Source organism: Volvox carteri (assembly GCF_000143455.1).
Source record: "Volvox carteri f. nagariensis unplaced genomic scaffold VOLCAscaffold_16, whole genome shotgun sequence".
Classification (NCBI taxonomy): domain Eukaryota; kingdom Viridiplantae; phylum Chlorophyta; class Chlorophyceae; order Chlamydomonadales; family Volvocaceae; genus Volvox; species Volvox carteri.
Window position 1 is genome coordinate 725,342 of NW_003307559.1, and position 22,435 is coordinate 747,776.

A 22,435-nucleotide genomic window follows, 5' to 3' on the forward strand; every position below is an offset into this window, starting at 1 on the left:
CTTCTAGGTTCTGGGGCCTTTCAATAGCGGGAATAGCGGGTACCCTGTGAGGTGCAGCTGTTTGGCACGGATAGGTAAACGCGATATGAGGTGTGGTTGCGGTCACCAGGCGCGTGACGTTCGTGACCATGCAAAAGGATGATCGCCGGGACAGGCGGTGTTGCGCACTGGGGTTTGCGTATGCGCTTAAAAATTGGCGCGCGCTGTGCAAGTGTTGAAGAGCACTGCGCATGAAGTTGAAATTGAAGACACATCTTGTGCGGTGTTCGCCGTTCAGGAAAAACGCTTTGGGAAACATTTCCTCCAGGTTGGGTGTACTTGATGGGCCATTAAAGGCACGGAGGTTGGCTCAAGGCTTCCGGTTATATTACAGACCAGTGCAAAGGCCTTCGACCGTACTGTGCTCTCTCCATTGCCCTGTAAGAGAATGTGTCAAAGCTTTGCACAATGTATTCCGAGTGTTCGTGGAAAGCATGTACTCTAATATGACAGTTGCGTAGCTTTACAACTTATTGCGCTAATGCCGCCCAGCATGTAAGTGTCATTTTTTCAGGTTGCTGGCTGCCCGATTCAGACAATAGGGAAACTGTAGAACATTTTAACGTTGTTTTATTACTATGTAAGTCGTTCATCTTAACCTGATTTATTTAGTTATCCTTGCAGCACCTTGTTGGCCCCTATGGACTTATGCTTGTTCCTGGTCTTGTGCTTCCTATCGGTGAGATGTTAGTGCAAGCATTATGATAGATGCCAAGTCAATAGTAAGAAATCCAATCTTACAACCGCCAGCTTTATAACACGGAATGCATAGAGCTATTGGTTGACTGTTTGGAAGTTGGAGACGGTTAGTGGGCCTGACTTAGAAGGGCCTTTTGGGCCTAACGGCTTTCGGGCAGCTGCGAGCTAAGCTTGCCAAGGCCATATCTTTGGCCATGTAGAAACTTTGAATATCATGCGTTTTTGCACCTTACGAAAGACAGTGTTACAATTTTCTGATAATCGGCATACGCTGAGGGGGCGCAAGCCCCAGTACTAACCATGGTCAATAGGTCGCGCTGGAAGGGGGCGCACGATAAGTTCCCTGCCCACGTGGAGGAGGCTAAGAATAGTGACGGCAATGTACATCGCGGCTATTTTTTGCTGGAATTTCGGGTGCGATGAGTTACAAACCAGCGGAACGGTGCACAATATTGAAGATGATCCTTGCAGCTTGCTTACTTGGGCTGTTGGTCGAAGCTGGCATGACTGAGTTGCTGTGCGCCTGAGTGACGCTCTGAGTTCCAAGTTCTTAAGGGTTAAACTGGCCATATTGGGTGTTACAATCTTATATTGCTTGAATTTAGGCCAACAGTCCCGATGTGTCTCGGCTCCGAGCCTGAGTTGGGTATCACGCCCGTCTTTGGACTCGAACGACGCAGAGTATCATACGCTGCCTTTAACCTAGATCAAATCTGCAACGCAAAATACAAAGGCTAAGCTAAGCTGTCGTTGCTTAGGGGTATTTTGCAAGCTGTTACATCGGACCTGTCGGAGCCACTTCAGTACCATGAATTTCTACCAAATTCTGATTCCTTGCATCGACAGATCGCGGCGGAGCTTCTACGAGTTGGCCCAATGCACAGTCCTGAGGATTACTGGGCCCCGAGCGACTGGCAGCTCTTGCTTGTGGTTTCGGAGTACATGTCTGCCCTGCTTGAGGTGAGGGGGGGGAGGCAGAGGCCCAGTCCCCACACGCAGGCAAGTTGCCTGCATACCAAGCTGCTTCCTAGGGTAGCCGTCCTGAAAAGTAATAGCCACTCGTAAACGCCCGCCTATGCGCGACCCCCCTCCAGCTTACCTTGGCCGATCACCGTACAGGGGCACACGCGCCGGATCCAACCCAAAGTTACCCCTCTCACCTAAAGCCCCATGAGTTAAAATTACAGTGTATGAACCCCTGATCTGGGTCGGCCCTCTTTGTCTCTCTCTCTACCCCGTCCCGCTCAGTTCCTGGACTGGTTTTGGCCGGACATGGGCTGGGAGCACCACAAGCAGGCCATCGTGCTCTCCAAGCGGCTGCTGCAGCCCAGGAGCCCCAACACATATCCGGACCTGCAGATAGACCCGCAGCTCAGAGCAGCCTGGCACTCCTTCACCTACTGCTTCTGGCACGGAACAAGACACTTGCCGGCGATGCCGCCGTCAGGGGAACCCGCAGCTGCCCACAAATCAGCGCGCGAGTGGTTGACCAAGCTGGTGGGCGAGTGGGGCTTTGAGGAGAGTGGGCACATCACGTCTGCGCTACAGTCCTGGATTCAGGTGTGCTGGGGCACAAGAGAAGGCACATTAGAAGTAACCCTCATTGGGTGTGAGGGCCACAGAGTGTTTTGGCAGGTGCCCAACTGCCATGGCGATTGCAGTCACATGGACCGGCGTCGGGCTTGGAAGGTTCAGTTCAGGGACACGAGGCTTACAAAACTTCACAAACTGCTGCCGATACAAAATGCAAGGTGAATGCATCGAAGAGCACCTAGCAACGCGCCGGCTTTGGCTCGGCGCCCTCCCCAGGAGTGCTTTCTTCGAGAGTGCTGCCGTTCCTGACGCCCATCAGGACCAGGTCAAACGGGTCCTAAAGTTTCCTGGGACTGCCTTCTGGCTCCTAGTGCCCGCGAGACGCCCCCAACGGCCCCCCAACCCACAGCCCGACACGTAGCAACACCTGATGTGACATGCACGTGTGGGGATTTTTTCAAATGGAATTGCTATCCCCTTGCTCGCGCGCGCGGCAGAGCACCCGGCCGAGGCTCCAAGAGGCCTTTCCCAACGTGGACTGGTCGCGGTGGCCGACAGTGGTGTGGCCCAACCCAGAGTGTGCCTTCCGGGCCGTGGAGAAGCGTGGCGCCATAAAGCGGCAGCAGGAGGAGGACTACGCGGTGCGGTGGCCGCTGCGGGTCACGCAGGGCCGACCAAAGGTACGGTCAGGGCGGTACGATGCCGTACTGCTGCCGTACACGTGCAGGGTAACCTGGGTTGCATCCTTTCTGCCTCACTGCGGTGCACTCACCCATCCAACCCAGAGGCCCCCCTTCTTACCACGTTACGATGCCCACATATGATACTCAGTTCGCCCATTCGCCTTTTTGCCTGCAGTTTAACCACTTAAAGCTAGAGGCGCGCGACGGCTTCGTGGTCGGCATTCCGCCTGTTAAGAATCCTCCAGCTTTATCCTTCCTGGCCGTGTCGGACGTGATTTGCGCATTCAAACAGGTGTGAAAGAAAGGAGCTTGCAACCGGAGATGGTGATGAAAACAAGGGGTAGTTGGAGAAGGTATTGGAATTCTCAACCCAATTTTCGCGCGGCTTCTCAGGGGTGGCGCATGACCCGTCCCTTTTCCTAAACTCTGATTAAATTGCAACTGCCCAGATCCAGTCTTTTTCGCTGCATGGGTGCTTTGGCCACGGGACGAATGAAATGCTCTTGTTGTTTGCCGGTGCGATGTCTTCTGAGCTTCTGCAGGCGGCGCAGCATTGGCCCTCTGCTCAGCCGGCCAGTTCCACCTACCTGGCGCAGCAGGACGTGGTGCAGAGCTTCGTGCAGAACGTGCTGCGGGAGACGCGGGGGCCGCTAGCGCCAGGCATCGCACACGAAAAATACAAGTGAGCCTTCTAGCGCCTGATCCCATGGGACTTAGGGTTTTCGAGGTGTCTGCTCCCCTGGCTGGGCACTTGAGGACGGGTGAATGTCCACAACCTAAAACCCTGAGTACAACACCACTGGTTGCAGTGCATAGCTGTCAAAAAGGTGTCATCCCGAATTGAAGCAGAGCGGCTCCTACCCACGGGAACGTTGCAGCCGTCGCAGCACCTGGCGCTGATAGCCAAAGTCTTTAAAGCATCTTTCTTATCGCACACACGAAGAGATCATATGCATCCACTTTGCCCCATGTTGCGTTAAAGCACACTTCCTTTCCTGCGTCCTACAGGTACCTGGGTTACGTGGCCTGCAGCGTGCTCGGCTGGAACAGCGCTCTCGCCCAGCTGACATTGCCCGTCAGTGAAACAGCGGCCTGGGGCCCGCAGCCGCTGGCGCTGGCTGGCGGTACCGCGGCGCTGATGCTTACGCAACAGTATCGCCAGCAGCATGAGCACCAACACCAACATCAGCAGCACGGGCTTGGCCTCGATGGCGCGCACAACGCAGTCGCGCAGGGCCTGAACCTGGGTATGGGATCTTTGCTGCTGCCTGTGTCCGCGCCCTTGGACCTGGGGATGCGCGTTGATTTGGGCCTTGCAGCGCAGCTAGCGATGCAGCCTGACCTCCTAATGAGCCCGGAGACGGAGGCGGCCCTGGCGCTGCGGCAGCCACAGGCGGTGACGCCGCAGCCGCTGCCGCAGCCGCCACGGACGGTGACGCCGCCACTGCCGCCACCGCCGCCACAGCAACAGCCGCTGCTGGCTGCTGGGGCATCGACCGCAGCGCGGGCGGCCGCGACTATGGCACACATGGTGCAAGGCTTTGGATCTGTGCCTCTGCCGTCCCCAACGGCACCTAATGCAGTCAGCGTGGCTCCGCTGCTGGCTGGCCAGGCGAGTGCACCACAGGGGGCCGCGTTGCAGCAGCACCGACCAGATTCGCAGGCCACGCGGCCACGGCCAAGCCCGTTCTTGGCGCGCACATGCACTGCGAGCACCAGCTCGGCTGGGGCCCAGAGCGCGGGCAGTGTGGCAACACGCGCAGAATCACCTACCGAGGACGCACAGCGCCAGGACGGCCAGGGGTTGTGTGGAGTGCGATATTGCGAAGCGCAGCAGGCACAACAGCCAAAGCCGGACGCGCAAGACGGGTGCGGTGAGGTGACCGGGCGAGCGGCAGAGGTAGCTGGCTCCCTCGACGGCCCGGCACCCATGAGCCTGGGGGGCCTCAGCTCCATGCAAGACCTCATAGACGGTCTGCCGTCACAGGCAGACCTTACCTGGAGTGCTATTCTGGGCGCTGTCGCCGGCGAGGAAACGGGTGCAGAGGAAGGCACAGGCGCAGCTGCTGGACCTCCCGGGGCTGCATCCGAGCTGATGGCCGCGCTGCCGTCACTGCTTCTTCCCAGTGGGCTTGCTTCGGCCTCGCATCCACCACCGCGATCGCAACCGGCGCAACTGCAACCACATGGGTGTTCACACCAGCAGCTGAGCCAGGGGTTAGGGAAACAGCAAGCGCAGCCCTGCGATGAAGGGCTGCTGCCGCCACCGACGCTTGTACCTGGGCCGTTGTTGGCGGTGCAACAGTTCGACAGCGCGCTACCGTACGGCGCGTCTCTGCAGCCATTGCCGCTGCCACCGACGCTGCTGCAGGCTCCCGATGCACCGGTTCTTGCGCACCGACCAAGCCGGGCATCGTCACCCTGCCAGGCGACCATTACCACGAGCGCGCTACCAAGTGCGGTTTTGCAAAGTCTAGGACTGCCCAGCCTGGCCCTGCCCAGTTCAGGGCTCTCTCGGCCAGAACTGTCCGCGGGCGATTCCAAGTTTACGCGGCGAAGCCACGGGGAAGTGTCCACGCTTTCACCCATGGCCAGCTGTGGCCCCAATGGGGAGGTATTGCCCTGCAGCCCCGCCACTGCTGGGGCAGCAGCGGGCGCCAGCACGGCAGATGATGAAGCTGGGTCTGGGGGCGGCACCATGGCGTCGGGAAGCGGGACCAAATCATGCCATGTCGGGAGTTTGCAAAGGGACAGGGATGCGCAGGCAGCAGTCTTGTCGACGGGTAGCCGGCGGACACGGCAGGATGTTGCAGCGGCTGCGGCGGCTGCGGCTGCGGACCTGGGTCTGGCTCCAGCGCCAGGGTCTCTTGTTGAGCGCAGCGCAAAGCGGCCCAACGCTCAGGTAAGGACGGAGGCAGGCAGTTGAAAACGCGTGCACAGTTGGCTGAGAGGGTGCGTATGTCTTAGCCGATGTGATGATGATATTGCCGCCTGATGGTGCAGATCCTTACGGCGTCGTGTGATACTGCGGCTGCTGTGGCTGCTGCTGCTGCTGCTGCTGCTGCTGTCTCTGCTATTGGTTGCTAGTCCTGCTTGCATTAATCATGTCGGAGATTACCTCGTTGTCTCTCCTCCCGCTGCTCGCTCCGTCACTTTGCCTTCAGTCCGTACTGCTGGTCCTCCCTGTCGTGCTTACCCTTTTACTCCGTGCGGCCGGTCTGTGAATCATCGTGTTGCAGAAAGAACCCGTCAGGGTTTCGGCGGTCACGGCGGAACGGGTGGAGTCATTGGGCGCCTTTTTGGCGGACCAGCATGTGAACTTAGCCATTACCATCGAGCGACCGGGGGATCTCTTGCAGCAGCAGCCTCCCCAGCTGGCGGGGAATACAGCCAGGTCGACTACTGTGGCGAATGCGACTGTGTGGGCAGAGCGCGATGCAGTTGACAAGAAGGCGCTTGGCCGCCAACTCTTGCGACTACTGCGAGCTTGGGCAGAAGAGGGCAACGCTGCAGGCCAGGCTGATGATGCATACCTTGCAGCTGCGGCGACTGCGGAGGTACACCGCCGCGCCGAGGAGCTGTTGGAGCGTGGCGCGCCCGTGGACGCGACTGAGGACGCTGAGGAGGCGGCTGCTGTGGCGACCACTGCGGCGGGCGCTGTGGCATCTGCCGACGCGGCGCCTCCAGATTCCGGATCCGGATCCGGGGCTTGCTCCGGCACCTCTGGCTACACTGCGTTGCACTGGGCCTGTCTCCGTGGTGATGTGGCCCTAGCGGAGCTGCTCATCCGGCACGGGGCCGACCCGGACTGCCGCGACGCCGCCGGCACTCCCGCCCGGCTGGTGAACCCGGCCTTCACAGCCACGGTGACGGAGGTCGCCGCACGATGCGGGACGCGGGAATGCGGGCCCGCTGTTGTCGCTGCTGCCAGCAATGCACACACCCATTCACAGGCCCCATCCAGCGAGTTCACGTCATCGTCCGTTACGGCGACGGCACAGGCCACCGCGGCCGATTTGGCGGCGACACAGCAGAGCCAGCTCCGAAACCGGTTAGCAGAACTGCTGCGATCGGCGGACCAAGTTGCGGCGCAGCTGGTCCTGAGGGACCCTCAAACAGCCGCGGGTGAGGTGTTGCGGGTAATGCGTGACACGGACTTTCTTTACCCGTGCATTGTGTCTGGCGGGGCGGCATCGCAGTAAAGTGACAGCTCGGACAGAACGCAGACATGTCCAGTGTATGCTTTGTGTCGAATACGCAATTGGCCTTCAAACCAGGTGGATACGTGGCGTGCTGAAGGCATGAGAAAGTTGGTTGGATGCAAACCTTTGGCCATGTACTTGGTCCGAACTCAATTTTCCTCTTCGGCAGATTGATTTTGAAATTGGCTGCGAGGAGGAGGAGGCACCTCGCAACCGTCTCGGATGGTTAATCTGTTTCCCTTGTTGTCGAACTGCGCCATCGTGAAGATGTTGGGTGATGTGGGTGGGCGGGATGGCACGGAACTGGATGCTGCTACTGCTTTAATGCTGACTGTGACCTGCGCATCGAGGTACAGCACGATTTAAGCATTTGGACTGTTAGTCCTTGTTCCACTCTCCTTTATTCCGTGCACTCTGCTATGACCTTCGTTGTTGACCTTCAGGAAGATGCGGACAATGACTAAGAGCTAGAGTTTGGTTTTGGGTAGGGAGGTTGAGCGTACTAATTGACGCGCGTTAAGGCTGGGGGCAGCGGTCCATGTAGGGGCTTGACGCGTGCGTGTTGGGGAAATCAGGCCTTCCACGCGTAGGTTCATGAACACGTTCGTCCTGTTGCTTGTCCTTGGTAAACCTCGGGCCTTTTAATCTAAACCCTTACAAAATAGGATTGAGTGGGTTAGGGCTGCCTTAGCTCCATGATTGCTATGCGTACCTGATGTGCCAAGTGCAATACTGTTGACGTGCGCGTTTTGGCAGATGGTTGACATACATGTAGCAAAAGATCCTGCACGTTCCGGTCATTACTCCTCTCGCTGGTTATTGGAGTTTCCGTCCCTGGGACCGTGGTCTGAAGTCTTCGCAGCCGATAGCGAACTTCACGCACTTCGCTCTCCGTTGACGTTCACAAAGCTGACGGGTTGATGCCAATACAAAGGTATTGCCAGATATAATTGTTCACCTAACTGAGCGTTTTCTTGTCTTGGCTGATCCTGCTGCTGCATCTCTTGTCTCGTCCATTATGGTGGCGCTTGCGCAGAAGTTGAGAAGTCGCGCTCGCACATTGTTATGATGTTGAACTTCGCAATATACCGATAAACAAGTTCATGAGGAATAAGCTGACCCGAAAGGCTAGGGCTACTCCTTGGCACATCTGACGCTTATGTATGACCAGCATCGCGGGAGGCCGGGAGGCCAGGGCAAGGGCACATGAAGCTTTACGGGTACAAAGCAGCAAAACTCGCCTATCATGAATTTTCGCTGTAACGCATGACTCTTGCCCTCGTTGAATAAGTAAAAACGAACGCCCTGACGGGCCAAAGGCCCTAAAGGGGATGGTTGCTGTGTCGCGCTGGAAAGGCGCACATGACAAGTTTCCTGCGCACGTAGAGGAGGCTAGGAATCAGGATGGAAATGTTCATCGAGGATACCATTGGCTGGAGTTCCGGGTACGTCAGCTATTGTTGGGCTTCCTGATGACAACAGCAAGGCAAATCGATGCATAAGATACAATTGTTTGTAAACTATGCCCAATTTGATTTGCGAGAGGTGTCAAGGTTTAGGCCGGCCCAACGTGTTCGTTGCAATTCCAGGCAGCAGGCTGCTCCTATCCATTTGCATCAGAGTCCCTCGCTCCCCATATAATCCTTGAACCCCATAAATAGCATGCGGTCGTTAAAAGCGGAGCATCGCATGACCGTGACAGTTGGTGCCAACCAGGGGTCAGCAACTTGCAACAGGGTTTCGCCTGTGTAAGCGCGGAAAGGGCTCATGAACCCGTCTATATTCAGACATACACACGAGGAAACAAACCCTAATCGGCGGGAATCCGCATGCATTCAGGAAGACATGTCAACCTTCATCCCCGTCACCCCGTTACCCCTCCCCTCGCTTGCTGCAAAAGCGCCCTACAACCCGTTAAACCCACGTCCTGCAGATCGCGGCGGAGCTGCTGCGGGTGGGCCCTTTCCACAGCGCCGAAGACTACTGGGCCCCAATCGACTGGCAGCTTTTGTTGGTGGTCTCAGAGTATATGTCTGCCCTTCTGGAGGTGGGTTCACGGAGCGCCTCCATGCCGCCAACACCGGCCAAAAACTAAGGCAAAGGGTGATCTTGGATCGAAATTCAACATCGTGTTTCAATGTGAAAGTGGAAAGGGCCAGGATTTTCGTTTCAAGGCCTCAGCGCACGCGAACAGGGAAAGGCGTTGAAGCAGATACCGTGTGTAGACCTGACGCTGCGCAGGAAATCACACTCACAGATTTCCCTTGTTAGCTTAACACGCTGCCTGTGGACCTCCGTTAAACGTTCGTCTGTGTTGGTTAACCCCTGATCTAGTCGGCCCTCTTTGTCTCTCTCTCTACCCCGTCCCGCTCAGTTCCTGGACTGGTTTTGGCCGGACATGGGTTGGGAGCACCACAAGCAGGCCATCGTGCTCTCCAAGCGGCTGCTGCAGCCCAGGAGCCCCAACACATATCCGGACCTGCAGATAGACCCGCAGCTCAGAGCAGCCTGGCACTCCTTCACCTACTGCTTCTGGCACGGAACAAGACACTTGCCGGCGGCGCCGCCACCGCCCGGCGATCCCCCGGCCGCGCTCTACGCCTCCGCGCGCGAGTGGTTGACCAAGCTGGTGGGCGACCGGGGATTTGAGGCAGAGGGCCACATTATTTCTTCACTCCAGTCCTGGATTCAGGTACATCGGGAGATTAACGAAAGGAGGAAACCCCACATTGGTTTTGGCTACAAGCAGGACTTAGCATGCAAGGCATGACCCAAAGCGCGCAAATCCCCAGCAGAAGGAATTATTGTCGTACTGGGCCGACCAAGCACAGGGGATAAGAATGATGATGCTAATATGGGCTTCAATTGAGGGCGAGTCGGACAAGCCCTCAACTTTGAGCGGAGCGCTGCAGTGCTTTAGCGAACCCACGATAAGACCTACGTTGGCGCTGTGTCAATCATGGCATATGTACCGTTGGCGAGGGGGGTACGACCACGACGCCATGTTTTCTGACAGCCAAAAGCTATTGCTGCTCCTTTGCGCAGCAGCGGCGGTCCCGGTGGACATTGCAGTGTCACACCAGCATGGGTACCAGCGGTGATAAGGACTGCCAGCCGGATGAAAGCCCTGTATTTGCGGTTCTCCGCATACCAGCCCTCGTCTTTCCTGCTTTCCAACAACAGGCCATGCAGCCGAGGCTCCAAGAGGCCTTTCCCAACGTGGACTGGTCGCGGTGGCCTGATGTGGCGTGGCCGGACGTGGAGTGCGCATGTCGTACCGTGGAGAAGCGTGGCGCCATAAAGCGGCAGCAGGAGGAGGACTACGCGGTGCGGTGGCCGCTGCGGGTCACGCAGGGCCGACCAAAGGTACGGTCAGGGCGGTACGATGCCGTACTGTTGCCGTACACGTGCAGGATAACCTGGGTTGTCAAGGCTGGCGCAACGAGCGAGATGCTGAATTCGCGGGACGAGTACTTCACAGGGGGTTCTCGGTTGGGTTTCGCCGGGCAGCCGAAGCCTGGGATTTGCGACCTGTTAGGTTCCTCCCGGGCAACAACTTCCGTGATTTGGGTTGGAGGTCTGGACTTGATTTGGAAGTACAGCAGCTGATTTGGGTCAGGGCCGGTTGGTTTGGGTCAGGGCAGCTGCTTTGGGTCGGAGGTGGTTGCAAACTTAGGTCAGCAGTGCTTATTTGCCTAGCAGCCACCAGCCCATGGGGCGTATCCATGGACCCGTACTTGTTGACTTTGGGGATCCAGGATGATGGACTTTAAACAAACACGCAGGTTTGATCTGGGTCGTCAGTGTGCGTCATTGCATTTAAAAAAGGATTTTGCGGCCCATGGTTGAACCAGGGTTGCTTGATGCCATCCGATTTTTCGATCGAGAGAAAAAAAACAAGTTTAAACTGGGGGTGTTCGGGAGGGACTGAAGCTAATAGAAGTGCTCGTCGGTGGCTTCGGGACCTGTTGACTGTTTTGAAGAGTCTCCCCGGCTTCTGAGGACTCGTTGGCGGCCCATGGGGCCATGGGCTACGCGCGTCCTTCAGACGAACCTTCTACTGTTTACTTAGCAGTTGGTTAAAGCTCCTGATGTCCTGCGATGTGCCATCTACGATTACGAGCTCTCTGCGGTGTCGGCCTGCGCTGCCATCTCCTTTCTCCATCCCCGCAGTTCAACCACTTGAAAGTGGAGGCGCGCGACGGTTTCGGCGTGGGCATTCCGCCCGTGAAGAGCCCTCCCGCGCTGGGGTTCTTGGCCGTGTCCGACGTGATGTGCGCCTTCAAGCAGGTGTGGCAGGGCGCGCGAAATAAGGAGTCTGACGTGTAGGTTTACAAGTTACAACTTACAAAGTTTTGCACAAGTGTGGGCCGCCTGTAAAAGCCGTAGGGGCATGGGACGGTTGATATGGTGTTTAATATTGGATGGCCAGCTAAGCTAGCTGGCGAATCTTATGCACAGTACCTGGCTATGGAGGGAGTCAAATAGCAGGTAGGCGCACTGCTACGGCATAGCAGTCTGGATAGTTCGGTTGTGTGTTGGCCATGCGTGTTTTGAGGTACGCCAGGGGTTCCATAGCGTGGCTTGAATGGCATTAACGGTTGTGCGCCGCGGTCACAGGCCTTGCATGTATGGGATGCTGCACGACAGGACCATTTGTGGCTGATTCTCCCTCCTGCTGGTCATCCACCCTTTCCACTTTTCTCTTGCCAAAGGCCACGCAGCACTGGCCCTCTGCTCAGCCGGCCAGCTCCACCTACCTGGCGCAGCAGGACGTGGTGCAGAGCTTCGTGCAGAACGTGCTGCGGGAGACGCGGGGGCCGCTAGCGCCAGGCATCGCACACGAAAAATACAGGTGAGCCTTCTTGCGTTGTCCCGTGACTGGGTGGTTTGATAATGGTGTAAAATAGACGGATGGATTATGCGTGCACACCTACCTACCTGCCTGCCTACCTACCTAACCACCTGGATGCCTGCCTGCCCACCTTTCCAGCGCATCCGCTCTCTGCCATGCCTCGCGTCCTGCACGTCTCGTTCCTGGCCGTATGTCAATGGAGCACCCCTCTTCGGACTAGGCCATGTCTTTCCCTTCCTTTCAGTCTTTCCCATTCTCTCCCTTTTGTCCTAGCAGATACCTGGGCTTCGTGGCTTGCTGCGTGCTAGGATGGAACAGCGCCCTGCCTCACCTGTCGGCCTTGGTACAGAGTACCGCAGCTTGGGGTGCGCAGCGATTGGTGTTCCCGAATACGCTGCCTGCCGTGCAGGGCCCGGGTCCCTTGCCAGGCCTGCCCGGCAGCGTCCCACATCCACTCAGCTTGGGCCTGCCGGCAGGGCCAGGGCCCGTGGCCGGAGGTCTAACGCTGCAGGAGCACCTCGTGCTGGCGCAGCAGAAGCAGCAGCAACAACAACAGCAAGATGCGGCTGCTGCAGCAGCTGCAGCAGTGGCGGGGCTGCAGGCCCAGCGGCATGCGTTGCAGACGCCGGCAAGCCTGCTGCAGCAGCAACAGCTGCAGCAATTGCAGCAACAGCACCACCAATTGCAGCAGCAGCAATTACAACAGCAACAACTGCAGCAACAGGTGCAACAATTGCAGCAGCAGCTGCAAAGCCAGCAGCAACAAGGCGCCAACGGGGGACTTCCGGGCGCGGGACTTGGACCGGGATCAGGGCCCGCCATGCCCGGCTACGCTGCTTTGGGCCTGCAGGCGACGCGCACTCGACCGAGCCCGTTCACGGCCGGTGGCGGTAATGGCACTGCACATTCATCCTCGAATGGGATTGGCTTGGAGAGAAGCCAGTCGCTGCTGTGTCAAGGGGTACCCTCGCCGCAGACCCTACATATACATCAGCCCCAGCCGGGCGTGCCGTTCTTGCAGAGCCACGGCGCCGATCCGGCCGCCGCCAGCCCATACGGCCTGTATGGGATGTTCGGAACCCCGCAGCCGGCTGTGCTTGAGCCGCCGCCGGCCCAGCAAGGACTGCCGTTCCAGCTCCATACGCAACCCCACCAGGCCATGTTGGGTCTGGCAGGGGAGCAGTATCAGCTGCAGCAGCAACAGCAGCAACAGCAGCAGTTCCTGCAGCAGCAACAGCAACAACAATTTCAGCAGTTTCAACAATTGCAGCAGCAGCAACAACAGCAGCAGCACGAACATCTGCAGCAGCAACAAAACCATCTGCAGCAACAGCAACAGCAGCTAGAACAGCTGCAGCAGCATCATCAGCATCATCAGCATCAGCATCATCAGCAACAACAACAGCAGCAACAGCAACAACAACAACAGCAGCAACAGCTACAAGTGCATCAGGAGCTTCAGGTGTTCGGCAAAGCGGATCAAAACCGTTCCCAAATGCATCTGGACGGCCCGGCACCCATGAGCCTGGGCGGGCTCAGCTCAATGCAGGACCTCATTGACGGTCTGCCGTCCAACACAGATCCGATCTGGAACACACTGCTCGATATAGCGGCGGCCGGTGACGGCGGCGGCGCCGGGTCCTCCCTGGCACCCAGCGGCGCCGGTGACGCGCCGCCGCCGCTTCCTCAGAGCGTCCTGTTGCCGCAGCCCCTGCCGCTAGCACTCCCTGACGCCACAGTTCCCCCATCGGCGTCGGCGTCGCTGCCGCAACCGCCCCCTGCGCCGCAGCTGCTACAGCTTCCTAACTGCGGAGGTCCTCGGCTGCCCTTCGGAACCCTCGGAAGCTGGCAGCAGCAGCAGCAGCAGCAGCAGCCGTTGCTGCCATCAAGGGGGGTCCCAGGGGCGTCCGGGCATTGCAACCTGCCACGCTTTGACGGCGCATTGTCGTACGAGGCGTTGCCGTACACGGACGCCGGCCTTAATAATTTGATGCAATTGCAGCGCGGGACTTTGCCGGGGAGTCAGGCACAGGCTCAAACGCCGCCGCCGCAACAGCCGCAGCAACAACATCAGCAACAGTCGAGCCATGCAGTGTCACCCACACAGCCGTCCCTTCCCGGCGGGCTTTTTGGAGCGCTGCTTGGGTCTTTGCCAGGCATAGAAAGCACTCGTCTGATCAGGCTGGACCATGCAGGCGCTTACCCGCTGGAATCAGGCGAATCGACACCCGTCAGTGACAGCGACGACCGAAGCGCACCCGTCGGTAGCGCCAGCACAAGCGGACCGCTCGGGGACGGAGCATATGCAATTGAATCGCACCCTCTGGCCGCGGCCGGGCCCCTTGCAATGGCGGATGCGGAAGCCGCTGCGGCGGAACGGGGGGGGCCAGCAGCGGCTTTGCCACTGGCGAGGCGTTCGGTTGGGGAAGACATCGCGACAGTGGGGGAGGCGGCCATGATGGGGGCTCGGCGGTCAGTGGGCGCGGATACGTCTGTGGGCCCATCGGTGGGGGTGACAGTGAGTGACACTGTCGGACGGCAAGGGAGTCGGCGCACGAGACAGGACGTGGCAGCGGCGGATCTGGGCATTCAGCCGGCACCAGGATCCTTGGTGGAGCGTTGCTCCAAGCGGCCGAACGCGCAGGTAAGGGATGACGGCGTTTTAAAGCTGTTAGGAACCGGGCTGCCGGTGCTATGGGATCCGGGTGAGTCATTGGTGGGAGCTAGGTCGGTTTTGCTAGTCAGGGACAGCGGATTGAGCAGTAGCAGCGTGGATGCGTGGATGGGCGGAAAGAGGCCTATGGGGCAGCTGTGTGTCAAGATCTGCAGCGAAGAGCACCTGCTGCTCGCCCTGTTCATGGCCCTGGCCCCGCGTAAACCCAAAGCTAAGTTGTAATATAATAAGAAGCCAAGTCGCGTCAAGGGACTATTGTGACAGGGATATGTGTGACAACGGCACTCAACCCTGTGTACCCTAAGGCTGTGTCCCTTCCTAAGTTGACGCTTTTCCTTTCTGTCCTCCGGAAGGTTCTCATGCAACTCTTGATCCGCTGCGGCTCCATTATTTGCCTCTTGACCCTCTGGCTTATGCGCCATATTTTCCTCCCCCCCACCACAAGGTTTCGGCCAGCGACCAGAGCACCTCTTTAGCAGCTAACGGGGCCGAGCCCGACGTTGCGCAGAAGCGGTCCGACCAACTTCTCCTGCCGCAGCAAACGGACGCTTGTATGGACCTGGAGTTGGATCGGGGGCCACCGATGAGCCGCGGGTCGGTCAGGGTCGGGACAAGCGAGGCCGACGAGCAGGAGATGGACTTCCGCCAGGCGCGTGCCCTGCGAGCGACGCTGGGCCGGAAGCTGCTACGGCTGCTGCGCGGCTATGTGGAGCCCGCGCCTCTTTCCGGCGGCAGCGGCTCGGACAGCGCTGCGGCGACTGCGGAGGTACACCGCCGCGCCGAGGAGCTGTTGGAGCGTGGCGCGCCCGTGGACGCGACTGAGGACGCTGAGGAGGCGGCTGCTGTGGCGACCACTGCGGCGGGCGCTGTGGCATCTGCCGACGCGGCGCCTCCAGATTCCGGATCCGGATCCGGGGCTTGCTCCGGCACCTCTGGCTACACTGCCTTGCACTGGGCCTGTCTCCGTGGTGATGTGGCCCTAGCGGAGCTGCTCATCCGGCACGGGGCCGACCCGGACTGCCGCGACGCCGCCGGCACTCCCGCCCGGCTGGTGAACCCGGCCTTCACAGCCACGGTGACGGAGGTCACCGCACGATGCGGGACGCGGGAATGCGGGCCCGATCCGAGACCTGCAGCGAACACGTTTCTTTGGCGGCATGTGGCACTCGGGCCAGGAGAGGCCGGGGCCGACGTCGCAGGCAGTCCGGGGACTCGCTCCCTGTTGCTGGCGATAAAGCAGGAGGACGGGGCTTGCTGCACATACGGCCGGCCGATACCGTACATCCAACAGCAGTTTAAACAGTGAGCGCTATTGGCCGCCTGTGGGGGTGGTGATGCCGGGGTACGAGACCCGGGCCATATAGGGACGTAGTACTTCTAGAGGTCTAGCGGTATTTGGAGCGGGGAAGGGACCGTCTGCAGCACGCATAGAAGGGACAGCCCTGTCGCTAAGACCCACCAAGAAGCACACGAAGAAGTCATCCCTCGTTGCAAAGCCCTGGCGAGCCCCGCTCATTTGCAAAGAGGGATGGCGCGTGCATTTCTTGGCAAATCCAAGGGGCAGGCGTGTCCCTGTTGCGTGCGCTGCTGGCGGGGCTCTTGGCTTGCCCTTGCGGACGTTGGTTGCCTCCCTGTCGTCTTGCTGCTTTTTTGACGTGATTTGGCAAGAGCAGCAGAAGCAGAAGCGGCGTGTATGGACCCGGCGGGGCCATACACGGCCAGTTCCCCTAACCCCCTGCCTACTATCTGCCGTCGGCGGTCTCGTCTTTCCTGAGACCCTCTACCTCTATCCACCCGCTTACCCGGCTCCCTTTCGGACTTCGGCAGTTCAACCCTTGCGATGTTTCTTGCATGTAATGCCACCTTACAGGTTATTGGAACTGCTGGGATTTAAGGGCGAACAGTTGCAGGTATTGATGGATGGGCTAGGGGAGGCCGTGCGGCTACGTGACGGGCAGCAGCAGCACGGCGTGCCTCATATGGGCCTTGTGTCCGGCAGGGGACCCTCGGGGCAGTGCTTGCAACCACCACGGACTGAGGGCGTGCGGGGACCGCTGCCTCATTCGTCGCCGCCGCCGGCGGCACCGCCACCGCTGAGGGTTTGCATGCGCGCCGTGGGAAGCTGTAGCGCTGCGCAGCTTCGTAACATCATTTTGGAGCGTTACAGCCAGCCGGGGGTGGCGAAGCGATTGGCGGGTGCTACGACAGGCCACGGTGGCGGCGATGGCAGCTACCTGGCTTCGGGGTGAGCTGCACGGGCTTTGGATTTCAGCGGGGGGATGGTCCTTTAGGAATGCTTGCTGCAGAGTCCTTTTCCTCTCCTTCCGCCTCTTCCATCCTGCTCTTCCATATTACCGCGTTCTCTCCGCTTTTTGTACAGTTTTCCTGCGTATGTGAGCAGCGTCTCGATAACTCGATAACCCCCTGTGGCCGTCACATGAACACAATGCCGTTCCTCGTTCCGGCCCCCTGACCCCCCCCTGTCCTGTACGCACTGCCTTGTAAACTGGATAGGGCTTCAAGTCCACAATCTGCTTACGAAAAGACTACTTTCCCCTTCCCGCCGTCCTCCTTTCCCGTAGCTGGACGCTGTGCGTGAACTACTCCGCCCAACAGCTAGCGCTGCGGCGGCGACCCAGCGGTCAACAGCTGCTCGCTGCCGCCTGGCGGGAGTGCGCCGACAGAGGGGACGGCTCCGTGCCGTGCTACCTAGACGCCGTCCGCCTGTACATTGCAGACGGGTCGGGCCGCGTGCTGCGGCCTTTCCTCGTAAGCGATGCAGCAACGACCACAGGCGCGGCCTCGAGTGCTACAGTCCCCACGTCCGTGGCGGCATCCGCCTCAGCCGCTGTGACATTACATGACCCGCAGGTACTTCAGGATGACCGACATAAGCGGCTTCAGCCGCCTAGTGATTGCCAGCACCGGCATCTGCAGCTGCAGCTGCAGCATGAGCCGCCAGCGGTGTCATCCGACGCGGACCTTGTTGCGGGTGTTCGGGGCTCCTCGACTGAGGCGCTCAAAGGTCACCTGCGGGAGCTGCTGCGCCAGGCCGATGATGTGGCGGGGCAGCTGGCGGCGAGCGACCCGACGGCGGCGCCGGCTGTGGTGCTGCGGCTGCTACGGGACACGCGTGTTCTGTACCAGTGCGCGGCTTTGGGCGCGGGGCGCGAGACTGGCAGCCGGCGGGACGCCGGGGATGCGGCTGCAGGTGGCGGTTAAGGAGCACCAGGTTCATCGATCACGGGCGTCGTCGGGAGGAGGGAAGCTGGCGAGGAACGGGGAGGGTTAGAGGCGGACGTGTGCGGCGGATGGATATGTTTGGGTTAGGGAGGAGTGGCCCGGATCTGCGGGAGGTGCGCGCCTGGTCCATGGCGATTCCAGGGGGCGATTTCGGGTTCTGGGTTTCAGCTTTGTGACTCGGGTTGGTGAAACAGCAGCAATGGCTGCAACGGCTGCTTGGCTCTGGACGAGCGAAATTTAGCCGAATGGTTGCGGAAAGCCAAGTCACGGCGGGTCTACTCTTTTCATTTTTGTGTTGTGGCTTGAGGCTTAAGCCCGGTTGCACCCCGTGTGGCTTTATGGTAGCAGGTCGAGACGTCGAACGTGGCGTCCGGTGGTCCAAAGGAACAGGCGGGGGAGGAATAAGAGGGAGGGCTCACGGACTATGGTAGGGGCAAGCTGTTGAGGTCGGTTGTGGGTGCGGCAATAATTCAAATACATAGGATCCACCACCATCGCCAGCCAGAAGGCTCGCACGCCCGCATGGGTTGCGGTTGACCTGTGGCTCTGCTGCGTAGATCATCATGGCTGTGTTGATATGTGGTCGTTTGTCCCACAACGCAAGTGGCTCTGGTTAACGGAAGGACGTACCTTTGTCTAATTAACATAGCTTGTGGATTTTGAGGCTGAAATTTTTGAGGCTAAAATGTGAGGCTTCGAGATGAGGCGAAGGATTGATTAGAGTGCGGCTTCAATGATTTGGCGCTGGCAGGGACGTCTGGCAGGGCGCGCTGGCCCCAGCTCCGCGCCGCCATTGGCACGGGGCGGAGAGTTTACGGCTGAGCTTAGCTGTCCTCTCTCCTAGGGAGACGCGACCTTGCTGACCCTGCACCGGCAGCTCTGCAGGCCAGAGCCCCTTGCGTTCGTGTTGAAAACTGGCCGCACGCGCACACGCGTTCGTGCGCGTGTTTTTTTTTTTGTGTGTGTGTGTGTGTGTGTGTGTGCTCTTAGGTGGGTATTTCCTAACGAGGGAAGGACGGCCTATCTACGGTCCTTAGAAGGTCTTATATCACAGGTTTGTTCAAGCAATCTGCTAGGTCTGGTGACGGGCAGCGTTTCCCTCGGCTCTGTGCGTGTGTGTGTGTGTGTGGGGGGGGGGGATATTGCTGCGAGTCTATGTGGGTCCCGGCGACGGAGAGACGGACGGACTCACAGACGGGCAAACCTCATTGCGTGGTATGCGTACACGGCACTGCCGTCCGCTGCATCAGTTGTATCCTCGGGGCCTGCACACACGGGAGTTGCACGCTGCAGGCAGTCAGTCTGCTGCAGCTCTTTGGCAGAGAGCTGGTTTGGGGGTGCTGGGAGCTGGTTCATGGAGGCAACTAGCTGGGCCTGGCCGTGCGCCGTCGCTGTCGCTGCCGCTGCCGCTGTCGCGGGCAGGTATAAAGCTAGCCGCACCAGGTGCTAAGACGACCCGGAGCTGTGTTCCATGGGTATGGGGAGTTGGGGGGGTTGATTTGGGGGGGGGGATGGAACGATAGGCAGGTGCATTCCGCGGTAAAGTCTTGAGTGGAATACGGGATAGGTTTTTGCACACGGAGAGCTGCGGCACCATTGCTGCGATGCATTACTGCTTGAGTCAAACGGCGGCGTTGCGGCCGGTTGGTCGATAACCTTTTTACTGGTTCTGCTTTTGATTCGTCACGTCTATTATAACTCTGCTCAGATTCGCTGATTCACCCCTTGGTTAGAAGCACCCTTGTTAGGAGGGAAGGAAGCAATGGCTTTCAGATGTCGGACGCGCGTCTATGTGCGTGTGTGCATGTTACGTATATGTGGGCTCCCTGGGCTACCTTACCTCTTGCTTATTGGTTTGTTGGACTTAAAGATATGTTGGCCTGAACAAACAATTTACCGGGCTGCAGGGGCACTGTAAGTGGTGTTGTTTCAATGCCAATGATGGGTGGGGACTCCTTCTTGGGTGGTGACTTAAGGGCGTACCTTGTGGTAATGACGGTGGGTTTTCCCCTCATCTTACCGCCTCCCCACCCCGCAGAGTGCGCGTTTTTTCCAATGTTGTTAAATTGGTGAGGCTGAGGCTCGCACGGCCGCATGGCGTGTAAAGGTGCAGGCGGGGGGTGGTATACTACTTTCTGTTGACTGAATGCTCCAGTTTACCAGGCTCCTGTTTACCGGAGGTGTACGGTCGTGGACGAGCGGGTTGCTGCATGCACGATGGGGCTGCGTGCGAGCGCGTGGTCTTGCGGAGAGGCCTAAAGATAAGGATGGTGGTAGGTAACCCATGTCTCAGTTTTGCATTGCCGGTTTGCAACACAACGTGTTGAGGAGATCGCGTGGAGATAGCGAACTCTCCGCTGTGTACTTCATTCCCTGTGCACTAAAAGGAAAGGTAAAATCTCCTCTTTGTTGGGATGGGTTGCCGAACCAGGGCAGAACCAAGAATACGTTTTTTGCACAGCACATCGCAGCACAACGCCAGGGGCCCGCGCGCCTAGATTGCAATCGGGACGGTGTTCGGGGATGATTGAAAGGGCAGGTCGGCGAGTGGATCACACTCCGTTAAGCTTAAAGCATAAGGTTGTGAGCGAGGTCGGAAGCGAGACGTGTGGAGGCCGCTCGTGATGTCCGGTGCACGGTGTAGTTTGCTTCGTGGGAAGAATGTGGCGAGGGGGGGGCCCACAATAATGACTGTATTGAAGCAAGCTCCGCGGTTGGCGGTTAATGAGATTGGCGCCACGGCGCCATTTTTCTGGGAGGCGACGAGAGAGCGGTAGAGGTTCACTGCACAGCAGCACAGCACAGCTGGGGATCGTGGGAGGGGCCGTCCGACTCCATAAGCAGACATACGCGCGCTTGCAGAGCACGCGCGTCCCTTTTGAGAAGAAGACATCTGATTTACATAAGTAGGATTGCGCCCTAAGGTAATTGTTATGCAAAAGGGTGAAGGATAGAATGTTGTGGAGTTCGGGCTCCGGACGGATGTATTAAGGTTGGATTGCTTGAAACTGTCTGCATGAGTACAGTCACTGCATTGATTCGCTGCTGCTGCGGCTTCCGCAATCTCCTCCGTACGAGTTGGTTCCCCATTCCTCATTTCTCTTTCCCCCCTGCCCCCCCGTCCTCCACGGAGCCCAAGGCGATGTGCTATGTTGGAACCTTTAGAAACTGTATTTGTTGCTTTCTCGTCTCAACAACCGGCGAAAGCCCCAATACGTAATATTAGGCGCGTCCAGCACGGGGTACTTGGGGATTTTTGCGTGTGATAAGACGGCTTGCATGCTAGGAAAAAAGGAGGCAGGGAATCCGCTGCACCGATTGCGCGTACTGTGTGTAGGTGGTTGGGTGTATGATGGTTTGCTCTTTTCCACATTCTCAGTATTTTCTGTTGCCGCGTTCGCAAGTCAGTTGATGCTTCCTGGGAGGGGAGGGGAGGGACACGTTGCTGGTGTTTTCTGGTCCACACCGTGCCGCCTACCTGAGATGCAGCGCGCGCACAGCCAGCCTGGAGTTGGAGCGCTGTTGTGATGTCCCGTATAAAGTATTGAATGGCGCAGGATCATCTTTGTGGTTGCAATTACAAGAGCGGGCCTCTGGGGAGCGCCTCGCCAGAAAGCGCCTCGCCAGATGTCGACCCACGTATTTGCGCGCGCCAGGCGCTAAGCAGTGGGCTCGAGGGGCAGAGAGCTCCGTTGTGTGTGTGTGTGTGTGTGTGTGTGTGTTACATGGTTGGGGGTGCGTGACCCCATACCTGTAAAACTAACCATACGAGCCGAAGGCCCAAGCAGAGGGTTGCAAAAACGGTCTAATCCCCCAATCCCGGGGGGTGGTAGTGGTCAGCCATCCCCCCATCCTGGCTGGGGTGACCGACTCCCATCTCCCATCTTAGGGGCCCGGTGCTAATCCCATCCTTTGAGACAGGTTTCCCATCCTGCCAGCCTGGGTCCCATCCCCAATCCTATGGCCAGGGTTTCCAATCCCATCCTGCAGCTGTGTTCCCCCAATCCTCATCCTGCCAGCCAGGGTCCCTTCCCAATCCCTTCGACCAGGGCCATCCCCATCCTGCAGCTGTGTTCAGATCCGAAAGCTGTCAGCCAGGGTCCCATCCCCATCCCTTGCCAGCTACAAACCTACTCCTTACGTTTACACAGGTGCTGTAATATCGGCTTTCTCTTTAGGCGTAAATCAGGGGAATGACCAGGGTTATTTTCTATTTCCGCGAGATATTTTTCTCTTGCTCTATGGCTTATTTCCTCTAGCGTCAAATTCCGCCCGGCTGTGTTCGTTCCGAAGCAGACTGAAGCGACAAACGCTCGTTGAAGCGGATCTCGACTGAGGAAGAACTCGCATCACAGAGGTCTACGTATCTAATTGCACACTGGCTGCTATTGCAAATCGCGCGTCCTAAGGGGGGAAGGACTGTTATGTTCGAAGGACGGCCACAGCAACAAATTATAATGCTGTGGTTAGAATGGCAGAACGTACAAGGGTGTTCTGTCAAAATGTC

At 58.5% G+C, this 22,435-nt stretch overlaps 2 protein-coding genes across 2 annotated transcripts; both read left to right on the forward strand.

Moving 5' to 3' along the window:
* Nucleotides 1-939: 939 nt before the first annotated feature.
* Nucleotides 940-7,156, forward strand: VOLCADRAFT_120814 (uncharacterized protein; the record flags this gene model as incomplete). Its single annotated transcript, XM_002949798.1, has 8 exons — nucleotides 940-1,152; nucleotides 1,585-1,698; nucleotides 1,987-2,298; nucleotides 2,769-2,951; nucleotides 3,130-3,246; nucleotides 3,497-3,636; nucleotides 3,963-5,856; nucleotides 6,194-7,156. Exons 1-8 carry the CDS (start codon nucleotides 1,039-1,041, stop codon nucleotides 7,154-7,156), a joined length of 3,837 nt encoding a protein of 1,278 aa, XP_002949844.1. The 5' UTR covers nucleotides 940-1,038.
* A 2,029-nt stretch (nucleotides 7,157-9,185) lies between these two features.
* Nucleotides 9,186-17,907, forward strand: VOLCADRAFT_90280 (uncharacterized protein; the record flags this gene model as incomplete). The annotated part of the gene is made up of 12 exons (XM_002949799.1): nucleotides 9,186-9,203; nucleotides 9,531-9,848; nucleotides 10,340-10,522; nucleotides 11,330-11,446; nucleotides 11,872-12,011; nucleotides 12,288-12,531; nucleotides 12,862-13,177; nucleotides 13,592-13,825; nucleotides 14,168-14,655; nucleotides 15,131-15,987; nucleotides 16,556-16,930; nucleotides 17,268-17,907. The coding sequence occupies 12 exons, from the start codon at nucleotides 9,186-9,188 to the stop codon at nucleotides 17,905-17,907; spliced, it is 3,930 nt and encodes a 1,309-aa protein (XP_002949845.1).
* Between the last annotated feature and the right edge of the window lie 4,528 nt (nucleotides 17,908-22,435).